Source organism: Mastigoproctus giganteus, chromosome 2 (genome assembly GCF_048544385.1).
Source record: "Mastigoproctus giganteus isolate SK-2022 chromosome 2, ASM4854438v1, whole genome shotgun sequence".
NCBI lineage: Eukaryota > Metazoa > Arthropoda > Arachnida > Uropygi > Thelyphonidae > Mastigoproctus > Mastigoproctus giganteus.
Genome location: NC_143576.1, coordinates 14488192 through 14508738, shown reverse-complemented (window position 1 = coordinate 14508738; position 20547 = coordinate 14488192). Strand labels below are relative to the sequence as shown.

The window sequence follows — 20547 nt, the reverse complement described above, 5'->3', positions numbered from 1 at the left end:
CTGATTTTAATAAAATTTTAGGATGGCTTGACAAATCTTTGTTACTAGCTGTTTGTACTGTAATTGTCTTAGTACTGTGTTATGGCCTTAATTAAATTAAATAGTTTAATTTAATTAAAGAGATTTTAAGCCAGAGAAGATCAAAAGAAGAGATTCCAAATTAGGGCACTTCTGACAAGGAATATCAGAGAACATATACACAAATACTGCCTTTGAAGAAAAATTAATCATAACATGAATAATTAGGGGAAATTGAGATGAGTAGCTGTCAGAAAAAGTAAGTGGGGCTTCATAGACTACAATGGAAATGGATGGCATTAAGATTGGAACTAAGACCACATTTGTAAAATGCAGTCTTAGTTTCAGTATTCTGAAAATGCACATTTTCTAAGATGTACATTTTATGAAATGAGTGAGAAAGGTTTTGAGAGGTTAAGATCTTTCTGGAGATAAGTTACAAGATTATTAGGTGCCTCCATAGTCAGGTGGGCAGGAGCAGCAGTGCGTAGTACACACTTCTTGATTAGACCGGGGCTCGAGCCCGCGACCACCAAATAAGGAGAATGCGGAAAGGTCAGGGAATGACAACCACATATCCCCGAAGCAATATGGCCTTAGTTGCTAATGCTCCTGAAAACCAAATAACAAGATTATTATTCTTATAAATCTGTTTATAGAAATAAAATTGTTTGTTCTATTAGTTTGACAGTTCATGATGCATTCAGTTGATAAAATAAGAGTATATGGGAATATGTATGAATTAATGAAATTTTTGGATATAGGTACATACAGCAAGAATATGTATATAAAGTGCTTAGCATCATATTACACAGACATTTCTGTATAAACAGAAAATTTTTTAAGGTGGCATCGTTTTAGGTTATATCTCATATTGTGAATACCTTCACAACGAGTTGCCATGATATTGCACTACTTCGAATAAGTAACGCTTCACCTAAGGAGAAGACTAGTGTTACTTATTCTCAGATAGGTACCACCACCCAGACAGCACTGTTTCAGGGCTATTTGGCCCTTCGTCAGTGAGTGGGTAGGTACCCAAGTGATGCAATGATGGCAAAAACAGTTATGAAGTATAACTCCACAATATGAGAGATGCCTGATGGTGTATGATGTATTTAGACTAAGGCGCATTTAGGGCTAGAGCCTCAAGCTGCGAACAAATTTAGACTATGTATATAAAGTGCTTAGCATCATATTACACAGCCATTTCTGTATAAACAGAAAATTTTTTTTTTTTTTTTTTTTAATTTAAAAAATTTTTTTAATTTTTTTTTTTAAATAGTGCAATATCATGGCAACTCGTTGTGAAGGTATTCACAATATGAGATATAACCTAAAACGATGCCACCTTAAAAAATTTTCTGTTTATACAGAAATGGCTGTGTAATATGATGCTAAGCACTTTATATACATAGTCTAAATTTGTTCGCAGCTTGAGGCTCTAGCCCTAAATGCGCCTTAGTCTAAATACATCATACACCATCAGGCATCTCTCATATTGTGGAGTTATACTTCATAACTGTTTTTGCCATCATTGCATCACTTGGGTACCTACCCACTCACTGACGAAGGGCCAAATAGCCCTGAAACAGTGCTGTCTGGGTGGTGGTACCTATCTGAGAATAAGTAACACTAGTCTTCTCCTTAGGTGAAGCGTTACTTATTCGAAGTAGTGCAATATCATGGCAACTCGTTGTGAAGGTATTCACAATATGAGATATAACCTAAAACGATGCCACCTTAAAAAATTTTCTGTTTATACAGAAATGGCTGTGTAATATGATGCTAAGCACTTTATATACATAGTCTAAATTTGTTCGCAGCTTGAGGCTCTAGCCCTAAATGCGCCTTAGTCTAAATACATCATACACCATCAGGCATCTCTCATATTGTGGAGTTATACTTCATAACTGTTTTTGCCATCATTGCATCACTTGGGTACCTACCCACTCACTGACGAAGGGCCAAATAGCCCTGAAACAGTGCTGTCTGGGTGGTGGTACCTATCTGAGAATAAGTAACACTAGTCTTCTCCTTAGGTGAAGCGTTACTTATTCGAAGTAGTGCAATATCATGGCAACTCGTTGTGAAGGTATTCACAATATGAGATATAACCTAAAACGATGCCACCTTAAAAAATTTTCTGTTTATACAGAAATGGCTGTGTAATATGATGCTAAGCACTTTATATACATAGTCTAAATTTGTTCGCAGCTTGAGGCTCTAGCCCTAAATGCGCCTTAGTCTAAATACATCATACACCATCAGGCATCTCTCATATTGTGGAGTTATACTTCATAACTGTTTTTGCCATCATTGCATCACTTGGGTACCTACCCACTCACTGACGAAGGGCCAAATAGCCCTGAAACAGTGCTGTCTGGGTGGTGGTACCTATCTGAGAATAAGTAACACTAGTCTTCTCCTTAGGTGAAGCGTTACTTATTCGAAGTAGTGCAATATCATGGCAACTCGTTGTGAAGGTATTCACAATATGAGATATAACCTAAAACGATGCCACCTTAAAAAATTTTCTGTTTATACAGAAATGGCTGTGTAATATGATGCTAAGCACTTTATATACATAGTCTAAATTTGTTCGCAGCTTGAGGCTCTAGCCCTAAATGCGCCTTAGTCTAAATACATCATACACCATCAGGCATCTCTCATATTGTGGAGTTATACTTCATAACTGTTTTTGCCATCATTGCATCACTTGGGTACCTACCCACTCACTGACGAAGGGCCAAATAGCCCTGAAACAGTGCTGTCTGGGTGGTGGTACCTATCTGAGAATAAGTAACACTAGTCTTCTCCTTAGGTGAAGCGTTACTTATTCGAAGTAGTGCAATATCATGGCAACTCGTTGTGAAGGTATTCACAATATGAGATATAACCTAAAACGATGCCACCTTAAAAAATTTTCTGTTTATACAGAAATGGCTGTGTAATATGATGCTAAGCACTTTATATACATAGTCTAAATTTGTTCGCAGCTTGAGGCTCTAGCCCTAAATGCGCCTTAGTCTAAATACATCATACACCATCAGGCATCTCTCATATTGTGGAGTTATACTTCATAACTGTTTTTGCCATCATTGCATCACTTGGGTACCTACCCACTCACTGACGAAGGGCCAAATAGCCCTGAAACAGTGCTGTCTGGGTGGTGGTACCTATCTGAGAATAAGTAACACTAGTCTTCTCCTTAGGTGAAGCGTTACTTATTCGAAGTAGTGCAATATCATGGCAACTCGTTGTGAAGGTATTCACAATATGAGATATAACCTAAAACGATGCCACCTTAAAAAATTTTCTGTTTATACAGAAATGGCTGTGTAATATGATGCTAAGCACTTTATATACATAGTCTAAATTTGTTCGCAGCTTGAGGCTCTAGCCCTAAATGCGCCTTAGTCTAAATACATCATACACCATCAGGCATCTCTCATATTGTGGAGTTATACTTCATAACTGTTTTTGCCATCATTGCATCACTTGGGTACCTACCCACTCACTGACGAAGGGCCAAATAGCCCTGAAACAGTGCTGTCTGGGTGGTGGTTATCTGAGAATAAGTAACACTAGTCTTCTCCTTAGGTGAAGCGTTACTTATTCGAAGTAGTGCAATATCATGGCAACTCGTTGTGAAGGTATTCACAATATGAGATATAACCTAAAACGATGCCACCTTAAAAAATTTTCTGTTTATACAGAAATGGCTGTGTAATATGATGCTAAGCACTTTATATACATAGTCTAAATTTGTTCGCAGCTTGAGGCTCTAGCCCTAAATGCGCCTTAGTCTAATACAGCAAGAATATATCCAGTTCCCTTATGTAACGTGGTCTCAACAACATCTCCCATATACAGACTACTCAGACTCCATCCAGTCGTTAACTGGCAGAGTAGAGGTAGCGAGATTGTACATTAACTGGTCTGGATACTTCTTAGAGAGTAATAATAAGTTCAGTCGAGTGGCAAATCTGCAAAATGCATTTTAGTGCTGTACCCTTTAAATTTCAGGAATACTGTATTTGCCATGATGCCTATTATAACTTCAAAAAACATCACTAATACTGCATGATGGTTGTTTTTGAAACTTTTCTCTGGACACTAAACAGCAGTTTCACTACTTCAAGCCTCCATTAAGTAAGTGATTGGATTGTGATAGCTCATCATATGTCTCTACGTTAGTAGAGACATATGATGAGCCTACTGAGCCTTAAATTTATTTAGGCTATCAACTTCCACAACAAAGGATGGAAGTCTGTTCCACCAACCAACTACCCGCTGGCTAAAGGCAAATTTCTGCACATCTATCCTACATCTGTCTTTCTTCAATTTGAATTTATGCCCTCTCAGGTGATTATTCTGAGCAAGAGGCAGTATCCCCTCAGCATTGAGCATGCTCAAACCATTCAAGGCTTTGTACACCTCTATCAGATCACCTCGCTGGTGCCTGGTCTCCAGACACTGTAATTTGCAAAACTTAAGCCTTTCTTCGTAAGAGCAACCCTTCGCTCTGTTCACTAACCTTGTTGCCTTTCTCTGTACTCGTTCCAGCAGCCCTACATTCTTCTTGAAATGAGGCCTCCAGACCTGTATACAGTACTCAAGGTGTGGCCTGACCATTGCCTTATACAAAGGAATAATCACCTCCCTATCCCTGCAAGAAAAATTCCTGTATATCATTGAGAAGACACCATGAGCTACTCTTGCAGCCCGTCTGCACTGCACAGAGAACTTTATATCTGCCTGCACAATTACCCCCAGGTCCTTTTCATTCTCTACCACTATCAGTGTAGTACCACAGAGTTGATACATTGCTCTGGGATTGCTGTTTTCCATGTGTAGTACTTTACATTTGTCAATGTTAAACTTCATTTGCCACCTCTCAGCCCATCTGCTCAACCTTTCCAGATTCTATTGCAGCAGCATAGCGTCAGTAGCATCCTTAACAACCCTGCCAACCTTTGTATCGTCTGCAAACTTGGATATTAAGCTTGATATACCATCATCAATATTATTTATAAATACAGAAAACAACAATGGACCCAACACTGAACCCTGAGGGACTCCACTAAGAACATTAGTCCATGATGAGCAGTGTCCATTAATTACCACTCTCTGTCTTCTGCCACTCAACCATCCCTTTATCCATAGCAACAATTTGCCACCAATGTCACACTGCTCCAATTTGTGCAGCAGTCTTCCATGTGCAACAGTATCAAAAGCCTTTGTAAGATCCAAATATATAATATCAAAGTTATTCCCTGCATCCAATTCTTTTGTGACTACATCATAGTATCCAATCAAATTGGTCAGGCAAGACCTTCCCTTGACAAAACCATGCTGTGTCTTAGCTATAACTGAATTCTTGTCAAGATGATCCTGCAGTGCTTCTTTAACCAGTGCTTCCATTAATTTTCCTGGAACAGAAGTTAAACTCACAGATCTATAATTGCTTGTGTCAGCCTTTGATCATCCTTTGTGAATTGGGGTTATATTTGCACATCTCCAGTCCATGGGTACTTCCCCTGAGTCCAAGGAAGCTCTCATAATTATGGGTAAGGGTTTGCTTACTTCCTTTGCTGCCTCCTTTAATATAACTGGATAGATCGCATCCACCCCAGGTGCCTTTCTTGTATTTATCTTCAAAAATTTCTCCTCCACTTTACTCTCAATTACTACAGGATCATCTAGCTAACTGCCAGTATTTACTTCATTTATGGCATTCCCTTTCCTGAATAACTCCTCATGTGTGAATGTAGATGCAAAATATTGATTTAGTTTGTTAGCTACCTGAGCAGGATCATGAACAGTTGAACGATCGATATCAAGTGGACCAATTTGATTCATCCCCTTCCTTCTAGAGTTTACATAAGTAAAGAACGCCTTGCTGTTTTTCTTTGCATCCCTTGCTAAAGATTTCTTGTAATCTGCCTTCGCCTTCCTAGCCTCCTTTGTAATTTGGTTACAGATCAACTTATATCTATCATAGGCTTCTGTGTCACATGTTAATTTATATGTATCCCATGCATTTTTCTTCTCTGCCATATGTCTCATTAGTTCATCTGACATCCATTGGGGCCTGAACCTTGAACAATATTTTTTAGTTTATATGTAAAGCCTAGTAGCTAGTAGAAGGATGATTAGCTAAATAGATGGTGGAAGCAAAAATAATAGTAATAGGCCCAGAGACAGACTATGAGAAAGATGGATCAATGATGTTGAACAAGCATTAGAAGAAAGATGGCTTACTCTGGTTAGGGCTCAAAATCTAACTGGAAATAGGATGGCATGGTGGAAAAAAGTGAATGGAAGGCTGATAGTCCATAGGGACTTATTTTTGCCATCTTAGTGATAGATGTTAAATCCACTAGGTATAGCAGATTTGGATGATGATGAAGATTTATTTTCTTTCTTAGATGCAACAAACTAGAGTTACTTATACTTTAATTAAGAATATTTGCAGGATCTTTTAATCAAAATAGGTATTAACTGGTTCAACAGCTTGATACCTAGTTTTGAAAAACTAGAAAGCATATGTAATTTTAAGGAACATTGTGACACTTTGATAACAGACAACAAGGTGATTTTTCTTTTTTTTTTTTTTTTTCCTTTTTTTTGTTTTTTTTATTATAAGATGATTTTAAACAAAAATAAGAAAATAAATTTTCTGTTTATACTCTGGGCTGACTACCAGAGGTGGACTGGTCATAAGACTTACTGGGGAAATCCCAGTGGTGTGATTTACAATATTACACTCTGACCTCTGATATATTCTATTTGTTTTCTCTGGTGACAATTCTTGACAAGGCAGCCTCTAATGGCTATGTATGGTCACATGTGGGTTAGAAACATGGTAAACTCAGATGAAAGTATTACTGTACCCTCTTATTAGACCACTTCCTTATGGTATGGCACTGAAATGATTTCCTTGCAGCATTTTATCTTCATTAATATTAATAAAGAGTTAATTATTATCGTCATCATTTTTAGGTTTGAAATTATATTACTAACTGTTTATAGTTTTTATGTATTAAGATTTACAGTTGTTGATTTTAAGGTGCATCAGCACCTTGGACCATATTACTCCATAGTATTATATCTGTACAAAATGTGTGTTCATAGGAAATTTATGATAAAATATTTATTATCTAGGAAGCAATGGTTACTCCACACATCTTGGACTTCTTAGAACAAGCTCTAGAACCTATTCCTATTCAGTTAACGAAAGGTCCTACATTATCAGGTTTGTATTTGCCTTTTTTTATTATATAAAATAATTTTATCAGTATGGTGTGTCATTTCTGCCATTGAAGTAATATTAGCATTAGCAAAGGCATATGATGCAAGAAAACAAGCCTATGCAGCATCAGCCAAAAAAAAAAAAAAAAAACCACTCATTTCACTCATCTATTTACTCCAAATGCTTATCCAGCTCAGTCTTAAATTTATTTAAGCTATCAACTTCCACAACAAGAGTTGGAAGTCTGTTCCAGCAATCAGCTACCTGCTGGCTAAAGGCAAATTTCCACACATCTATTCTACAACTGTCTTACCTCAGTTTGAATCTATGCCCCCTTCAGGTTCTTAATCTGAGCAAGAGGAAGAATCTCATCAGTATTGAGTTTGCTCAACCTGTTCAAGGCCTTATACACCTCAATCAAATCACCTTGCATATGAGAAAGTTTCAAGGTAAACATTAATAACACTAACACTATGCTGCATTGAATTTGAAAGAAGTTATTTTAGAATTGTTTTTATATTTTGCAGTGCTTGCATAATTTGCTCCTTTCATTTGCACAGTTTTTAAATTGTTCAATGTATTCTTATCTAAATCCAATATCTAAACAAAATATGGATTATTTTAGCATGTATAATAATTTATATTCCCCTTTGCTTTTTATAGAATTGACAAATAGGTGATGGATATTACACTGGTGATAAACACATGAAACCAGCAACAATATTGCATTCTTTTTTTCTTTATCAAGTTCTTTAAGTTCATCCATTGAACTGCACAAAAGCTTCCATTCCAAGACCTGCCGGATAAGAAAACTGAACCAAATGCATGTGTTAAACAACAGAAAGGCATTTACCTTATTTCTCCAAAACATATTAATGGAACTTGAAACTATAGATAACCAAATGATCCTAATTTTACCTGTCGGATACATAGAATAAATAGATGCACAGTTTAATATTTCAAAAGAAACCAGCTTGAATTACATGAGCAATTTGCATTTTCTTATCAAAGAAAATGTGAATCGTATAGACCATAATTATTATAACTACTGAAATAAAATATCATATTGCCTAAAAGAAATGTAAATTGGGGGAAGGGGGAGGACTGACCTTCATCCCAAACATGAAATAGGACTCATAAAATATTCCCAAATACACAGGTTGAAACCACAAGAATGAGAAATTGAATTACTTAAACTTCAATCTCGTGTACACCATAAACACCGAAGAACCTCCAGCTGAAGAGGCTAGAGAGGTGAGATAATTGCCTGTTGGAAAAGACTTTCTTTAAATTGGGCAATGAGAAGTGCTTCATGGGAAATTTATACCCATTGGGTATACCATTGTATCACTTCAGATAGGAGTTAACTTGAGAACCACAAATATTTTGAGGACTGAAGGTGAAATTGGAAGAGAGAGAGAATAGTATAATCTTCCTTTTTTCCTTATAAAAACTAATAATGCAGGAGATGAAACACAATGTAGAATATTTAGAAAAGAAAAAAGGTTTTAAAGAAAAGATGAAAGATTTCACTTGGAAATTCAGGTGCAAGACTGCTCACTCTCGTAGTAATGGCTGGAACTTTATGAATAACTGGATATAAATTCCATTCCTCTGGTAGTGAAACTAGTCCATGAATGTTAACTGTTAGTTGAGCTTAATAGCTAGGGTTTCATTCATTTCAAGTTTACATTTTGTGTATTCTATGAAGTATTATTTGCTGATAAGAAACTGGATAGTGTCTAAATGTAGCTAAGGAAAAAACTGATAGGAAACATGTTTCATATCAGTTTTTTCTTAGCTATATTTAGGAAAGTCTAAAATCTAAGGAAGTGCATCCAATTGACATGGGTGAACAATGCAATGTTGAGTCAATCTGGTGTGACATAAACACTAGGAAAGCAAAGTTGAGAATGGGATTGTGTTATAGGCCAAATGACTGATAAGTACAATGAACAACTACAGAGAAATAGTGGGTCCGCCAGTAAATCATTATAATGAGAGATATTATCTTCCTAGATATAAACCGGAACTTGTGGGTTGGTCACTCACACGCTAGCAGGACTTTTGTGGATTTATGGGATGATTGTTTTCTACAGCAGCATATTCGACCAGAGTAAGTAATAATCATGATCTGATTATCAGCAGTGATTATTCATGCATTAAAAATCTGTAGATAAAGAAACCACTTTATCTACAGATAAAGTGGTTTCTTTAGTGAAACTAGTCCATGAATGTTAACTGTTAGTTGAGTTAATATCCAGTCCATGAATGTTAACTTTTAGTTGAGCTAACAGCTAGGGTTAACTTTTAGTTGAGCTAATAGCTAGGGTGACTGTGAACATTCTGTACTGATGTAGGATTTACTCAAAGATGTAACTACCAACAGGAGTAACGGGAAGGGTTTTTGCTTTCGTAGAGTGGTCTCAGACAATTTTTAAATTCTATACAATGGGACCAACTGAAGATGTTACCAATAGCAAATTCTAAATGGGAAACATTCAAGGAAGTAATTTTGGAAGCTAGTAGTCATTTCATACCAACTAAGAAATACTGTTCGAGGTTTAGGCCTAAATAGATGTTAGACAAGACTTGTGGCAGAGAAGAAAAATGCATGGGATGCATATAAATTATCAGAAGAAACAGAAGTCTAGAGTAGCTATGAGCTAGTCTGTAATCAAGTCACAAAGGAGGTTCAGCAAGCAAAGGCAGATTATGAGAAATCTTTGGCAAAGGATGCAAAGAAAAACAGCAAAGAGTTCTTTACTTATGTAAGCTCTAGAAGGAAGAGGATGAATCAGATTGGTCTACTTGATATTGATGGGTTGATTGTTGATAATTATGCTCAGGTAGTTTACTGAATGAGTATTTTGCATTTACATTCACACATGGGGAGTTCTGTAGGAAAGTGGAGACCAGAAGCTTATCAAACTCTAACAGGGAGCTAAATGATTTTGTAATAACTGAAAGCAAAGTGGAGGAGAAATTGTTGGAGTCAAACATAAGAATGGCACCTTGTGTGGATGGGATCTATCCAGTTATATTAAAGGAGGCAGCAAAGGAAGTAAGCAAACCCTTAGCCTTAATTATGAGAGCTACCTTGGACTCAGAGGAGAGGTACCCATGGATTGGAGATGTGCAAATGTATCCTCAGTTCACAAAGGGAGATCAAAAAGTGACAGGAGTAATAACAGACCTCTTAGTTTAACTTCTGTTCTGGGGAAAATAATGGAGTCACTGGTTAAAGAAGCACTGCACGATCATCTAGACAAGACTGTAGTTATAGTTCAGACATAGCATGGGTTTGTTAAGGGCAAGTCTTGTCTGACCAATTTTATTGAACTGGATGCAAAAAATAATTTTGGTGTCATGTACTTAGCTTTCAGGTAAACTTTTGATGCTGTTGCACATAGTAGACTACTGTACAATTGAAGCAATATGACATTAAGGGCAAGCTGGTACAATGGATAAAGGGTTGGTTCAGTGAGAGAAGGCAGAGTGGTAATCAATGGACACGCTTCATGTACTAATGTTATTAGTGGAGTCCTAGATTTAGTGTTGGACCCATTGTTGTTTTCTGTATTTATCAATGATATTGATGAAGGTATATCAGGCTTAATGTCTAAGTTTGCAGACGATACGAAGGTTGGTAGGGTTGTTAATGACAGTATGCTACCGCAACGGGATCTCGAAAATTTGGGCTGAGAGGTGGCAACTGAAGTTTAACATTGACAAATGCAAAGTACTGCATGTGAGTAGCAGTAACCCCAGAGTAACGTACAAACTGTGTAATACTACATTCCTGGTAGTGGAGAATGAAAAAGACCTTGGGGTAATTGTGCATAAGGTATGTTCGTGTCAGACGGCACCTGGGATTTCTCCCATCTCCGCTGGGGTAATTGTGCAGTCAGATATGAAGTTTATGAGCAGTTCAGATTGGCTGCAAGAGTAGCTCATGGGGTCTTGTCAATGATATACAGGAATTTTGATAGCAGGGATAAGGAAGGTGATTATCTCATTGTATAAGGCAATGGTGAGGCCACACATTGAGTCTGATCTGGAGGCCTCATTTTAGGAAAGATGTAGAGCTGCTGGAACGAGTACGGAGAACGGCAACGAGATTGGCGAGTGGAACAGAGAGGGTTGCTCTTACGAAGAAAGGCTTAAAAGTTTTGCAAATTACAGTGTCTGGAGACTAGGCATCTGCGAGGTGATCTAATTGAGGTGTATAAGGCCTTAAATGGTTTGAGCAAGCTCAATGCTGATGGAAATCTTCCTCTTGTTCAGATTATGCACCTAAGGGGACATAAATTCAAATTGAGGAAAGACAGTTGTAGAATAGATGTGTGGAAATTGTCTTTAGCCAGTGGGTTGTTGATTGCTGGAAGAAACTTTCATCTGTCGTTGTGGAAGTTGACAGCTTAAATTAGTTCAAGGCAGAACTAGACAAACTTTTGGAGTGTTTGGCTGGATAAAATGGATTTTTTTTTTTTTTTTGGCTGATGCTTTCTTGCATCATATGCCTCTACTAATTCTAATGCCTACATTTAAAGTGCTCTTATTTTTCTAACCCTGAAAATAGGGCATTTCTGCTACTTCTAATGTATGTCCAATCACATTCTTGTTGATATGGGATTGTGAATACTACACTGGTTTGTTAGCAATCAATTTTTTTTTTTTTTCATTTTCCTCTGATTCCATATATGAAACATTTTTCTATTACTGCCAAAGTAATAGCAAATTTTTGAAGACTATTTGTACTTGTTTTAGATAGGCTTCAATATAAGGCAGTTTTGATCATGGTTTATTATTTTTGCATTTCATCAAATTTTCATTTTCTCTTTTTTTTTGAATATTATATTATTTAATTAGATAGTGTGAACCAGAGCTGTAATGCTCAATACATTCTACATTGATATCAATATTTGTAAAAATAATAAGAGAAGTTTACCTCAGTATTGCAACCAAGTGCATACCAAAGGCGAACGCTAATGGGAGTGCTGTGGCTCAGGGGAGAACTGAGGGGGTCAGTTGCTGTCTGAATCACAGCCTTTTAAAATGCACTGCTTGCATGATGTTTGTGGAGCAATCAGGTACGGGACATGATATTGCCAAGGGGGATGTCTTTGTGTGTGAGATGCAAGGAGTGTAAGGAAATCAGGCGACAACTCAGCATTGTTATGTGCCTATATGAGAGCTTGAAGGACAGGGTGGATGCCCTCAAAGGATCGAAATTGAGGGGCCTATCAAGCTCTCATCTGCCTACATCAACGCCAGAGCTTGCACTCGGTCATCATGCAAAACAGCGGCAACCCCCAAGGCAGAATGCGCTAGTAGTTGTTGGTGACTCTATTGTCAGGGAAACGGGGAACATGCTTTGTAAAAGGGATAGGTGGAACAGGACCAGGGTATGTCTGCCAGGGGCAAAGGTTGATGATGTTGTAGAGTGAATATGATCTTTTAAGGGCACAAAAGGTGATATAGTTGTACACGTTGGCACTAATGATATTAAGAGTAGGATACTGGCAGAATTACTTAACAAGTACAGGTCACTGTTGAAAAAAAGCCATGAATTAGGGTTGAATTTGAAAGTGTCTGCAATTCTGCCCAGACACAATAGGAGGGAGTATATGATGAGAGCCTTGTTGATCAATTTGGCCCTGGAAAGATTGTGTAAGGCTCAAGGGGTAGAATTTTTTTCAGCCTGGTCTGTACTTGTTAACAGGAGAGACTGCTTCTACAGGGATGGGATACACTTAAATAGAAAGGGTGCAAGAATATTTGCTGATGCTATAGAGGCAGTGTTAGGTGGGTCGGAAAACTGCTAGCTTGGGAAGGATACAAGGACTAATAGATTAACAGTAGCCACTGGCAGAGGTGAAAGTGATTCTTGCACTGCTTCTATTGGAATGAGCAAAAGCCTGAAAAACAAGATGCAGGATATTTCAGAGACTGCTGGGAGTCATTGCATTACAAGTAAACACATGGGTTGTGTTAGGGTAGCTAAGAATAGGAACAGATGCATATATATTTGCGGGTACACCAATGCTAGGAGTTCAGTAAATAAATTTGATGAATTTGAAGTATTGCTCAAACCATCAAAGGCGGATATTGTTGGGATATCAGAGACGTGGTGTCACACAGGTATAAGGAATGCGGAACTGGAATTTGGGGAGTACAATTTCTACAGAAAGGATAGGAAGGGAGGAGGGGTTATGCTATTAGTTAAGAAACATAAAATCCAAGGAAGTGAAGCCAGTCGACATTGTTGGACAGTGCAGTTTCGAGTCAGTTTGGTGTGACATAAGCATTGGGATATCCAAATTGAGAGTAATTGTGAGTGTGGTATAGGCCTAATGACTCTGATGAATATAATAAGAAACTGTACAGGGAAATAGAGTGGGCCAGTAAATCAGAGAGTCTTATAATGGGGGATTTTAATTTCCCAGATATTGACTGGAATTTGTGGATTGGTCACTCGCACACTAGCAAGGCTTTTGTGGATTTATTGGATGATTGTTTTCTACATCAGCATGTTCGTGAGGCAACAAGAGGGAGCAATACTCTTGATCTGATTATCAGTAGAGATTCTTCATGCATTAAGAATCTGCAGATAAAGGAACCACTAGGTGACAGTGATCAGTGTGCTGAAGGGGGATTTACTCAAAGAGGTAACTACCATCAAGGGTAAAATGAAGGGTTATTGCTTTCGTAAAGGCGACTACGATGGTCTGAGACAGTGTTTAAATTCTATACAGTGGGACCAACTGATGATGTTATCAACAGCAAATGCAAAATGGGAAGCATTCAAAGAACTTATCTTGGAAACTACTAGGCTTTACATACCATCTAAGAAATATTGTTCGAGGTTTAGGCCTAAGTAGAAGTCAGATGAACTAATGAGACATGTGGCAGAGAAGAAATATGGATGGGATACATATAAATTAACACGTGACACAGAAGCCTATGATAGATACAAGTTGATCTGTAACCAAGTTACAAAGGGGTTTAGGCAGGCGAAGGCAGATTACGAGAAATCTTTGGCAAGGGATGCAAAGAAAAACAGCAAAGAGTTTTTTTTTCTTATGTAAACTCTAGAAGGAAGGGGATGAATCAGATTGGTCCACTTGATATCGATGGTTCTACTCTTGATGATCCTGCTCAGGTAGCTAACAAACTAAATGAATATTTTGCATCAACATTCACACATGACAAGTTATTCAGTGAGGGGAATGCCAGAGGTGTATTCAATTCTGGCAGTAAGCTAGAAAATCTTGTAATAACTGGGAGGAAATTGGAGGAGAAATTGTTGAAGATAAACATGAAAAAGGCACCCTAGGTAGATGGGATCTATCCAGTTATATTAAAGGAGGCAGCAAAGGAAGTAAGCAAACCCTTAGCCATAATTATGAGAGCTTCCTTGGACTCAGGGGAGGTTCCCATAGACTGGAGATGTGCAAATGTGACCCCAATTCACAAAGGAGGATCAAAGGCTGACACAAGTAATTATAGACCTGTGAGTTTAACTTCTGTTCCAGGAAAATTAATGGAGGCACAGGTCAAAGAAGCACTGCAGGATCATCTAGCATTAGCATTAGTAGAGGCATATGATGCAAGAAAGCAACCTTATTCAGCATCAGCCAAAAAAAAAAAAAAAAAAAAAGCACTACTCCCATTTCATCCCTCCATCCATATGAAATACCTGTCTAGCTGAGCCTTAAATTTGTTTAGGCTATCAACTTCAACAACAAGTGATGGAAGTCTATTCCACAAACCAACTGCCCGCTGGCTAAAGGCAAATTTCCGCACATCTATCCGACTTCCGTCCTTCCTCAATTTGAATTTATGCCCTCTCAGGTGATTATTCTGAGCAAGAGGAAGAATCCCATCGGCATTTGAAGCCATTCAAAGCCTTATACACCTCTATCAGATCACCTTGCCGATGCCTAGTCTCCAGACTCTGTAATTTGCAAAACTTAAGCCTTTCTTTGTAAGAGCAACCCTTTGTTCCATTCACTAATCTTGTTGCCCTTCTCTGTACTCGTTCCAGCAGCTCTACATTCTTCTTGAAATGAGCCCTCCAGACCTGTATACAGTACTCAGGGTGTGGCCTGACCAATGTCTTATACAAGGGAATAATCACATCCCTATCCCTGCTAGAAAAATTCCTGTATATCATTGACAAGACACCATGAGCTACTCTTGCAGCTCGTCTGCACTACTCAGAGAACTTTATATCTGCCTGCACAATTACCCCTAGGTCCTTTTCATTCTCTACCACTGTCAGCGTAGTAGCACAGAGTTGATACATTGATCTGGGGTTACTGTTTCCCATATGTAGTACTTTACATTTGTCAATGTTATACTTCATTTGCCACCTCTCAGCCCATCTGCTCAACCTTTCCAGATCCTGTTGCAGCAGCATAGCATCAGTAGTGTCCTTAACAACCCTGCCAACCTTTGTATCGTCTGCAAACTTGGACATTAAGCTTGATATACCATCATCACTATCATTTATAAATACATAAAACAACAATGGACCCAAAACTGAACCCTGAGGAACTCCACTAATAACATTAGTCCACGTTGAGCAGTGTCCATTGATTACCACTCTCTGTCTTCTGCTACTCAACCATCCCTTTATCCATAGCAGCAATCTGGTTCCAATGCCACACTGCTCCAATTTGTGCAGCAGTCTTCCATGCGCAACAGTATCAAAAGCCTTTCTAAGATCCAAATATATAATATCAAAGTTATTCCCTGCATCCAGTTCTTTTGTGACTACATCATAGTATCCAATCAAATTGGTCAGGCAAGACCTGCCCTTAACAAAACCATGCTGTGTCTGAGCTATAACTGAATTCTTGTCTAGATGATCCTGTAGTGCTTCTTTAACCAATGCCTCCATTAATTTTCCTGGAACGGAAGTTAAACTATAATTACTTGTGTTAGCCTTTGATCCTCCTTTGTGAATTGGGGTTACATTTGCACATCTCCAGTCTATGGGTACCTCCCCTGAGTCCAAAGAAGCTCTCATAATTATGGCTAGGGGTTTGCTTACTAGACAAGACTTCAGTTATAGCTGGAACACAGCATGGTTTTGTTAAGGGGAAGTTTTGCCTGACCAATTTGATTGGATACTATGACGCAGTCACAAAAGAACTGGATGCAAGGAATAACTTTGATATTGTATACTTGGATCTTAGAAAGGCTTTTGATACTGTTGCACATGGAAGACTGCTACACAAATTGGAGCAGTGTGGCATTGGAGGCAAATTGATGCTATTGATAAAGGGATGGTTGAGTGGGAGAAGACAGAGTGGTAATCGGTGGACACCGCTCTTCGTGGAATAATGTGATTAGTGGAGTCCCTCAGGATTCAGTGTTGGGTCCATTATTGTTTTCTGTATTTATAAATGATATTGATGATGGTATATCAAGCTTAATGTCCAAGTTTGCAGACTATACGAAGGTTGGCAGGGTTGTCAAGGACACTACTAATGCTATGCTGCTGCAAATGAAGTTTAACATTGACAAATGTAATGTACTACATATGGGAAACAGCAGCCCCAGAACAACGTATCAACTCTGTGGTACTATACTGACAGTAGTAGAGAATGAAAAGGACCTGGGGGTAATTGTGCAGGCAGATATGAAGTTCTCTCAGCAGTGCAGACGAGCTGCAAGAGTAGCTCATGGTGTCTTATCAATGATATACAGGAATTTTTCTAGCAGGGATAGGGAGGTGATTATCCCCTTGTATAAGGCAATGGTCAGGCCACACCTTGAGTACTGTATACAGGTCTGGAGGCCTCATTTCAAGAAGGATGTAGAGCTGCTGGAACGAGTACAGAGAAGGGCAACAAGGTTAGTGAACGGAATGAAGGGTTGCTCTTACTAAGAAAGGCTTAAGTTTTGCAAATTACGGTGTCTGGAGACTAGGCACCGGGGAGGTGATCTGATAGAGGTGTTCAAAGCCTTGAATGGTTTGAGTATGCTCAATGCTGATGGGATACTGCCTCTTGCTCAGAATAATCACATGAGAGGGCATAAATTCAAATTGAGGAAAGACAGATGTAGGATAGATGTGCGGAAATTTGCCTTTAGCAAGCGGGTAGTTGGAACAGACTTCCATTTCTTGTTGTGGAAGTTGATAGCCTAAATAAATTTAAGGCTCATCTGGACAGGTATTTCTAACGAACGGAGGGGTGAAGTGGAAATTTTTTTTTTTTTTTTTTTTTTGGCTGTTGCTGCATAAGCCTCTACTAATGCTAAAGTTGGGTGATGACTTCCCCTCCACCCCCACATACACACACAACGTGCTACCACAGAATACGTCAGCTAGTTTGCGGACACCCCTTCACCCAGCATTCAGTGAACCAACATATCAACAGGTTAAAAATCTTTCCTAAAGTGTTCTACATACTATACAGAGGTAAACTTTTCTTATTATTTTTACAAATATATTATTTAATACCAACAGTATCCCCTTTTCTGAAAACATTTTGTAATAAGATCTGTTTCATATTTCTCTTCAGTTTCTGAGGAGGAATATTTAAAAGCATTAGTAAACTGAACTTACTATTGATTTTTTGTTTTATTATCACACTTCCCCCCATACATGGTAATCAGTTAGGAAGCTCTGTAGCCCACATATTCAAAGACTCTCCCCATATGAATGCCTTTTGGCCATTCTCACAGATGGGTTGGTCACCTTTTTTGGGTATGGTTTGTATACCTGGCCACAGTATTCTGGATACTGTCTAACAATTGTTTTATGGCGTGGAATTACAACCTCCCTAGCACTACAGTAATCATTTGATAAATCACTAACTGGACACTGTGGACTCTTCTTGCCACTTGTTGGCAGTATAGAGAAAATTTTCGTGTCTGCTTATATCCTAATCTCCAAATTCCTTTCTTCGATTATTATATTTAAGTCAGTCCCTATAAAAATATTTATATTTGTTATTTCCAATTGTTAATAATGTTATTTTTGACATTTGGAACAATTTTTGATTCATTATTTTTGATATGTCAAGTTTATGCTATAAATTTTCCAGAAAGATATCTTTTTACTAATACTGATATAAAGAAAATGAATAATGCAACTGTAATTCTAATTTTATTTTATTTATTATTATTTTTTTTTCAGATCCCAATAAATCAGAACCAGGAACTACTTCCCTTGTTGCTCCAAGCCAGTATGCCTATGCATCGTTTCCTGTAGATGTTATTGTGTATTTCCGCATGCAACCATCCATTTTGAGGTTTAGCTGTCTACCTGTGTCTCGAGTGGAGTGTCTTTTACGTTTGCCATCAGTTGATTTAGTGTTTTCTTCAAAGAGAGCTGAAGATGATGTGTATACAAATATGGCACCTGGTATTGAATCTGCCAGTTTAATAAAGTTTAAAGGTTGGTTTCTGTAATCAAATCTCATTTGGATTACTGTAATCATCCTTGTTCATTCATTAATACACTGACATGTTTTGTCCATCTATTATATTTGGAATATGCAATACAGATAATATATCAGATTAAAGTCTGTGAAGTATAAATATACAAAAACTTTTTTTTTTTCTGTCTTAGCCTGTTCAATAAAAAGTAAATAAGAAAATAGACTATGTGCTTCCCTCCTCAAGTAGGTAATTATCCAGTTAACCTTTGAATTTCTCCAAGCTGTCAGCTGCAACTACCACAGTGGTAACTTGTTCCAGTAATAAACAACTTGCTTGCTAAAGGAAAACTTCCTGCAGTCCACACTAAACCTGTAATTTGAATGTATGGCTCCTAGTTCTGGAATCATTTATAACAGTGAAAATTTTGCCTTCATTCATTTTACTCTCTCCACTCAGAGCCTTGTAAACTTCAATCAGGTCCTCTCTTCAGTCAGGTTCTGGGTACCAAGCTCTGTAGCCCATATATTATTATTATTTTATTATTATTATTAGCCATAGGATACAAGGAAGCCTGAGGCTTATACTGCACCAGCCAAAAAAAAAAATTTCTGAGTTTACCCGGAGTGAGAAAGAAAAACAGAAGGGAATCACCAAGAAAGAGAAGAATGATGATATCCAGCTCAGGACCCTGGGTGTGCCCAGCCCATACTCACCAGCTGTGAGCCCCTGGAGTTATTTTGAAGTTATCTGCTAACCCTTTTGCAGATCTCAAATTTTGAATCCTTTCAAGAAGCTCAGTCATTTTAGGAGAGGTCTCCATACTTCAGCACAACATTCTGTGGTCTTAATTTCCTTACACAGTGGAATTATGATCTTCTTGTCTTTACAGGTTATTTTCAATAAATCATTGATAGGATACCATGAACTTTCCTGCCCATCTGTCTACACTGCTCAGGGAACTTTATATCCACCATATAACTTCCATATCTTTTTCTTCCTCTACTGTTTTTAATTCAACCCCACCAAGTGTATAAGTTATTTTGGGATTGCTGCTTTCCAATTGTAAGACCTTGCATTTCAATGCATTAAACATAGCTGCCACTTTTTTGATCATCCTTGAAGCCTTTTCAAGTTGTCCTGAAGGAGCACTATTTTTCAGTGGTCATTTACCACTTTGCAAATTTTGACCTTACATACTCTATCTCCATGTTGATATTGTTTATGAAAATCAGAACAACAGTGGTCCAAGAACTGATTCTGGGGGACCCAGTTGTGTTCTTCATCCCACCAGCTTTAAGGTTTCTGAGATTATAGAAAGGCAAGGTGAATAGAATAGTCAATCAGTATATTCCTAGTAAAGATACTAAGAAACTGAAGAGCAATGGAGGAGTTTAAGAATTTTGTAGAAAAATCTTGCTTTGCTGCCATTTGCATACTGTATTCAATGAATGTAGCCTAGCCTAATGAACGTAGCTCTGTTTTTTCTTTTCTTTTTTTTTTTCATGTTTATTTGTAGAACTGCGTGCACATGAATTGTTTTATGTGATAACTGTTACAGTTTGTCTTCTTTTGACGTACTTTACTGTGCTCCAGTACTTGTGTAAGGAGTTCCTTGATTTTGGGTTTTTGAACTTAACCATTTCTCTCTTGTCTGTCCTTGCTTAATGTGTTAATTAGTCTTAGAAAGAACATTCCAAAATTCAAATTCAGAGGTTACCATATAGGTAGAGATAGGGAAAAAAAACTAGAAAAATAGTAATTTACCATGCAATGAAGTTGCATTCTTCTGATCCTGAAATAAGTGCCTGTGAATTTTCAATCCCAACAATTGTGACTTATAATAGATTGTTTTCCCATGCCTAAAGATGTTC

At 37.8% G+C, this 20547-nt stretch overlaps 1 protein-coding gene across 1 annotated transcript in view; it reads left to right on the top strand.

Annotated features, from left to right (window-relative positions):
- tweek (transmembrane protein KIAA1109 homolog tweek) overlaps positions 1–20547 on the top strand; it is an 806203-nt gene that overhangs the window by 644204 nt on the left and 141452 nt on the right. Inside the window, 2 exon segments of the mRNA XM_090388226.1 lie at positions 7189–7279; positions 18432–18692. Of these exon segments, the coding sequence (XP_090244352.1) occupies positions 7189–7279; positions 18432–18692 (352 nt within the window).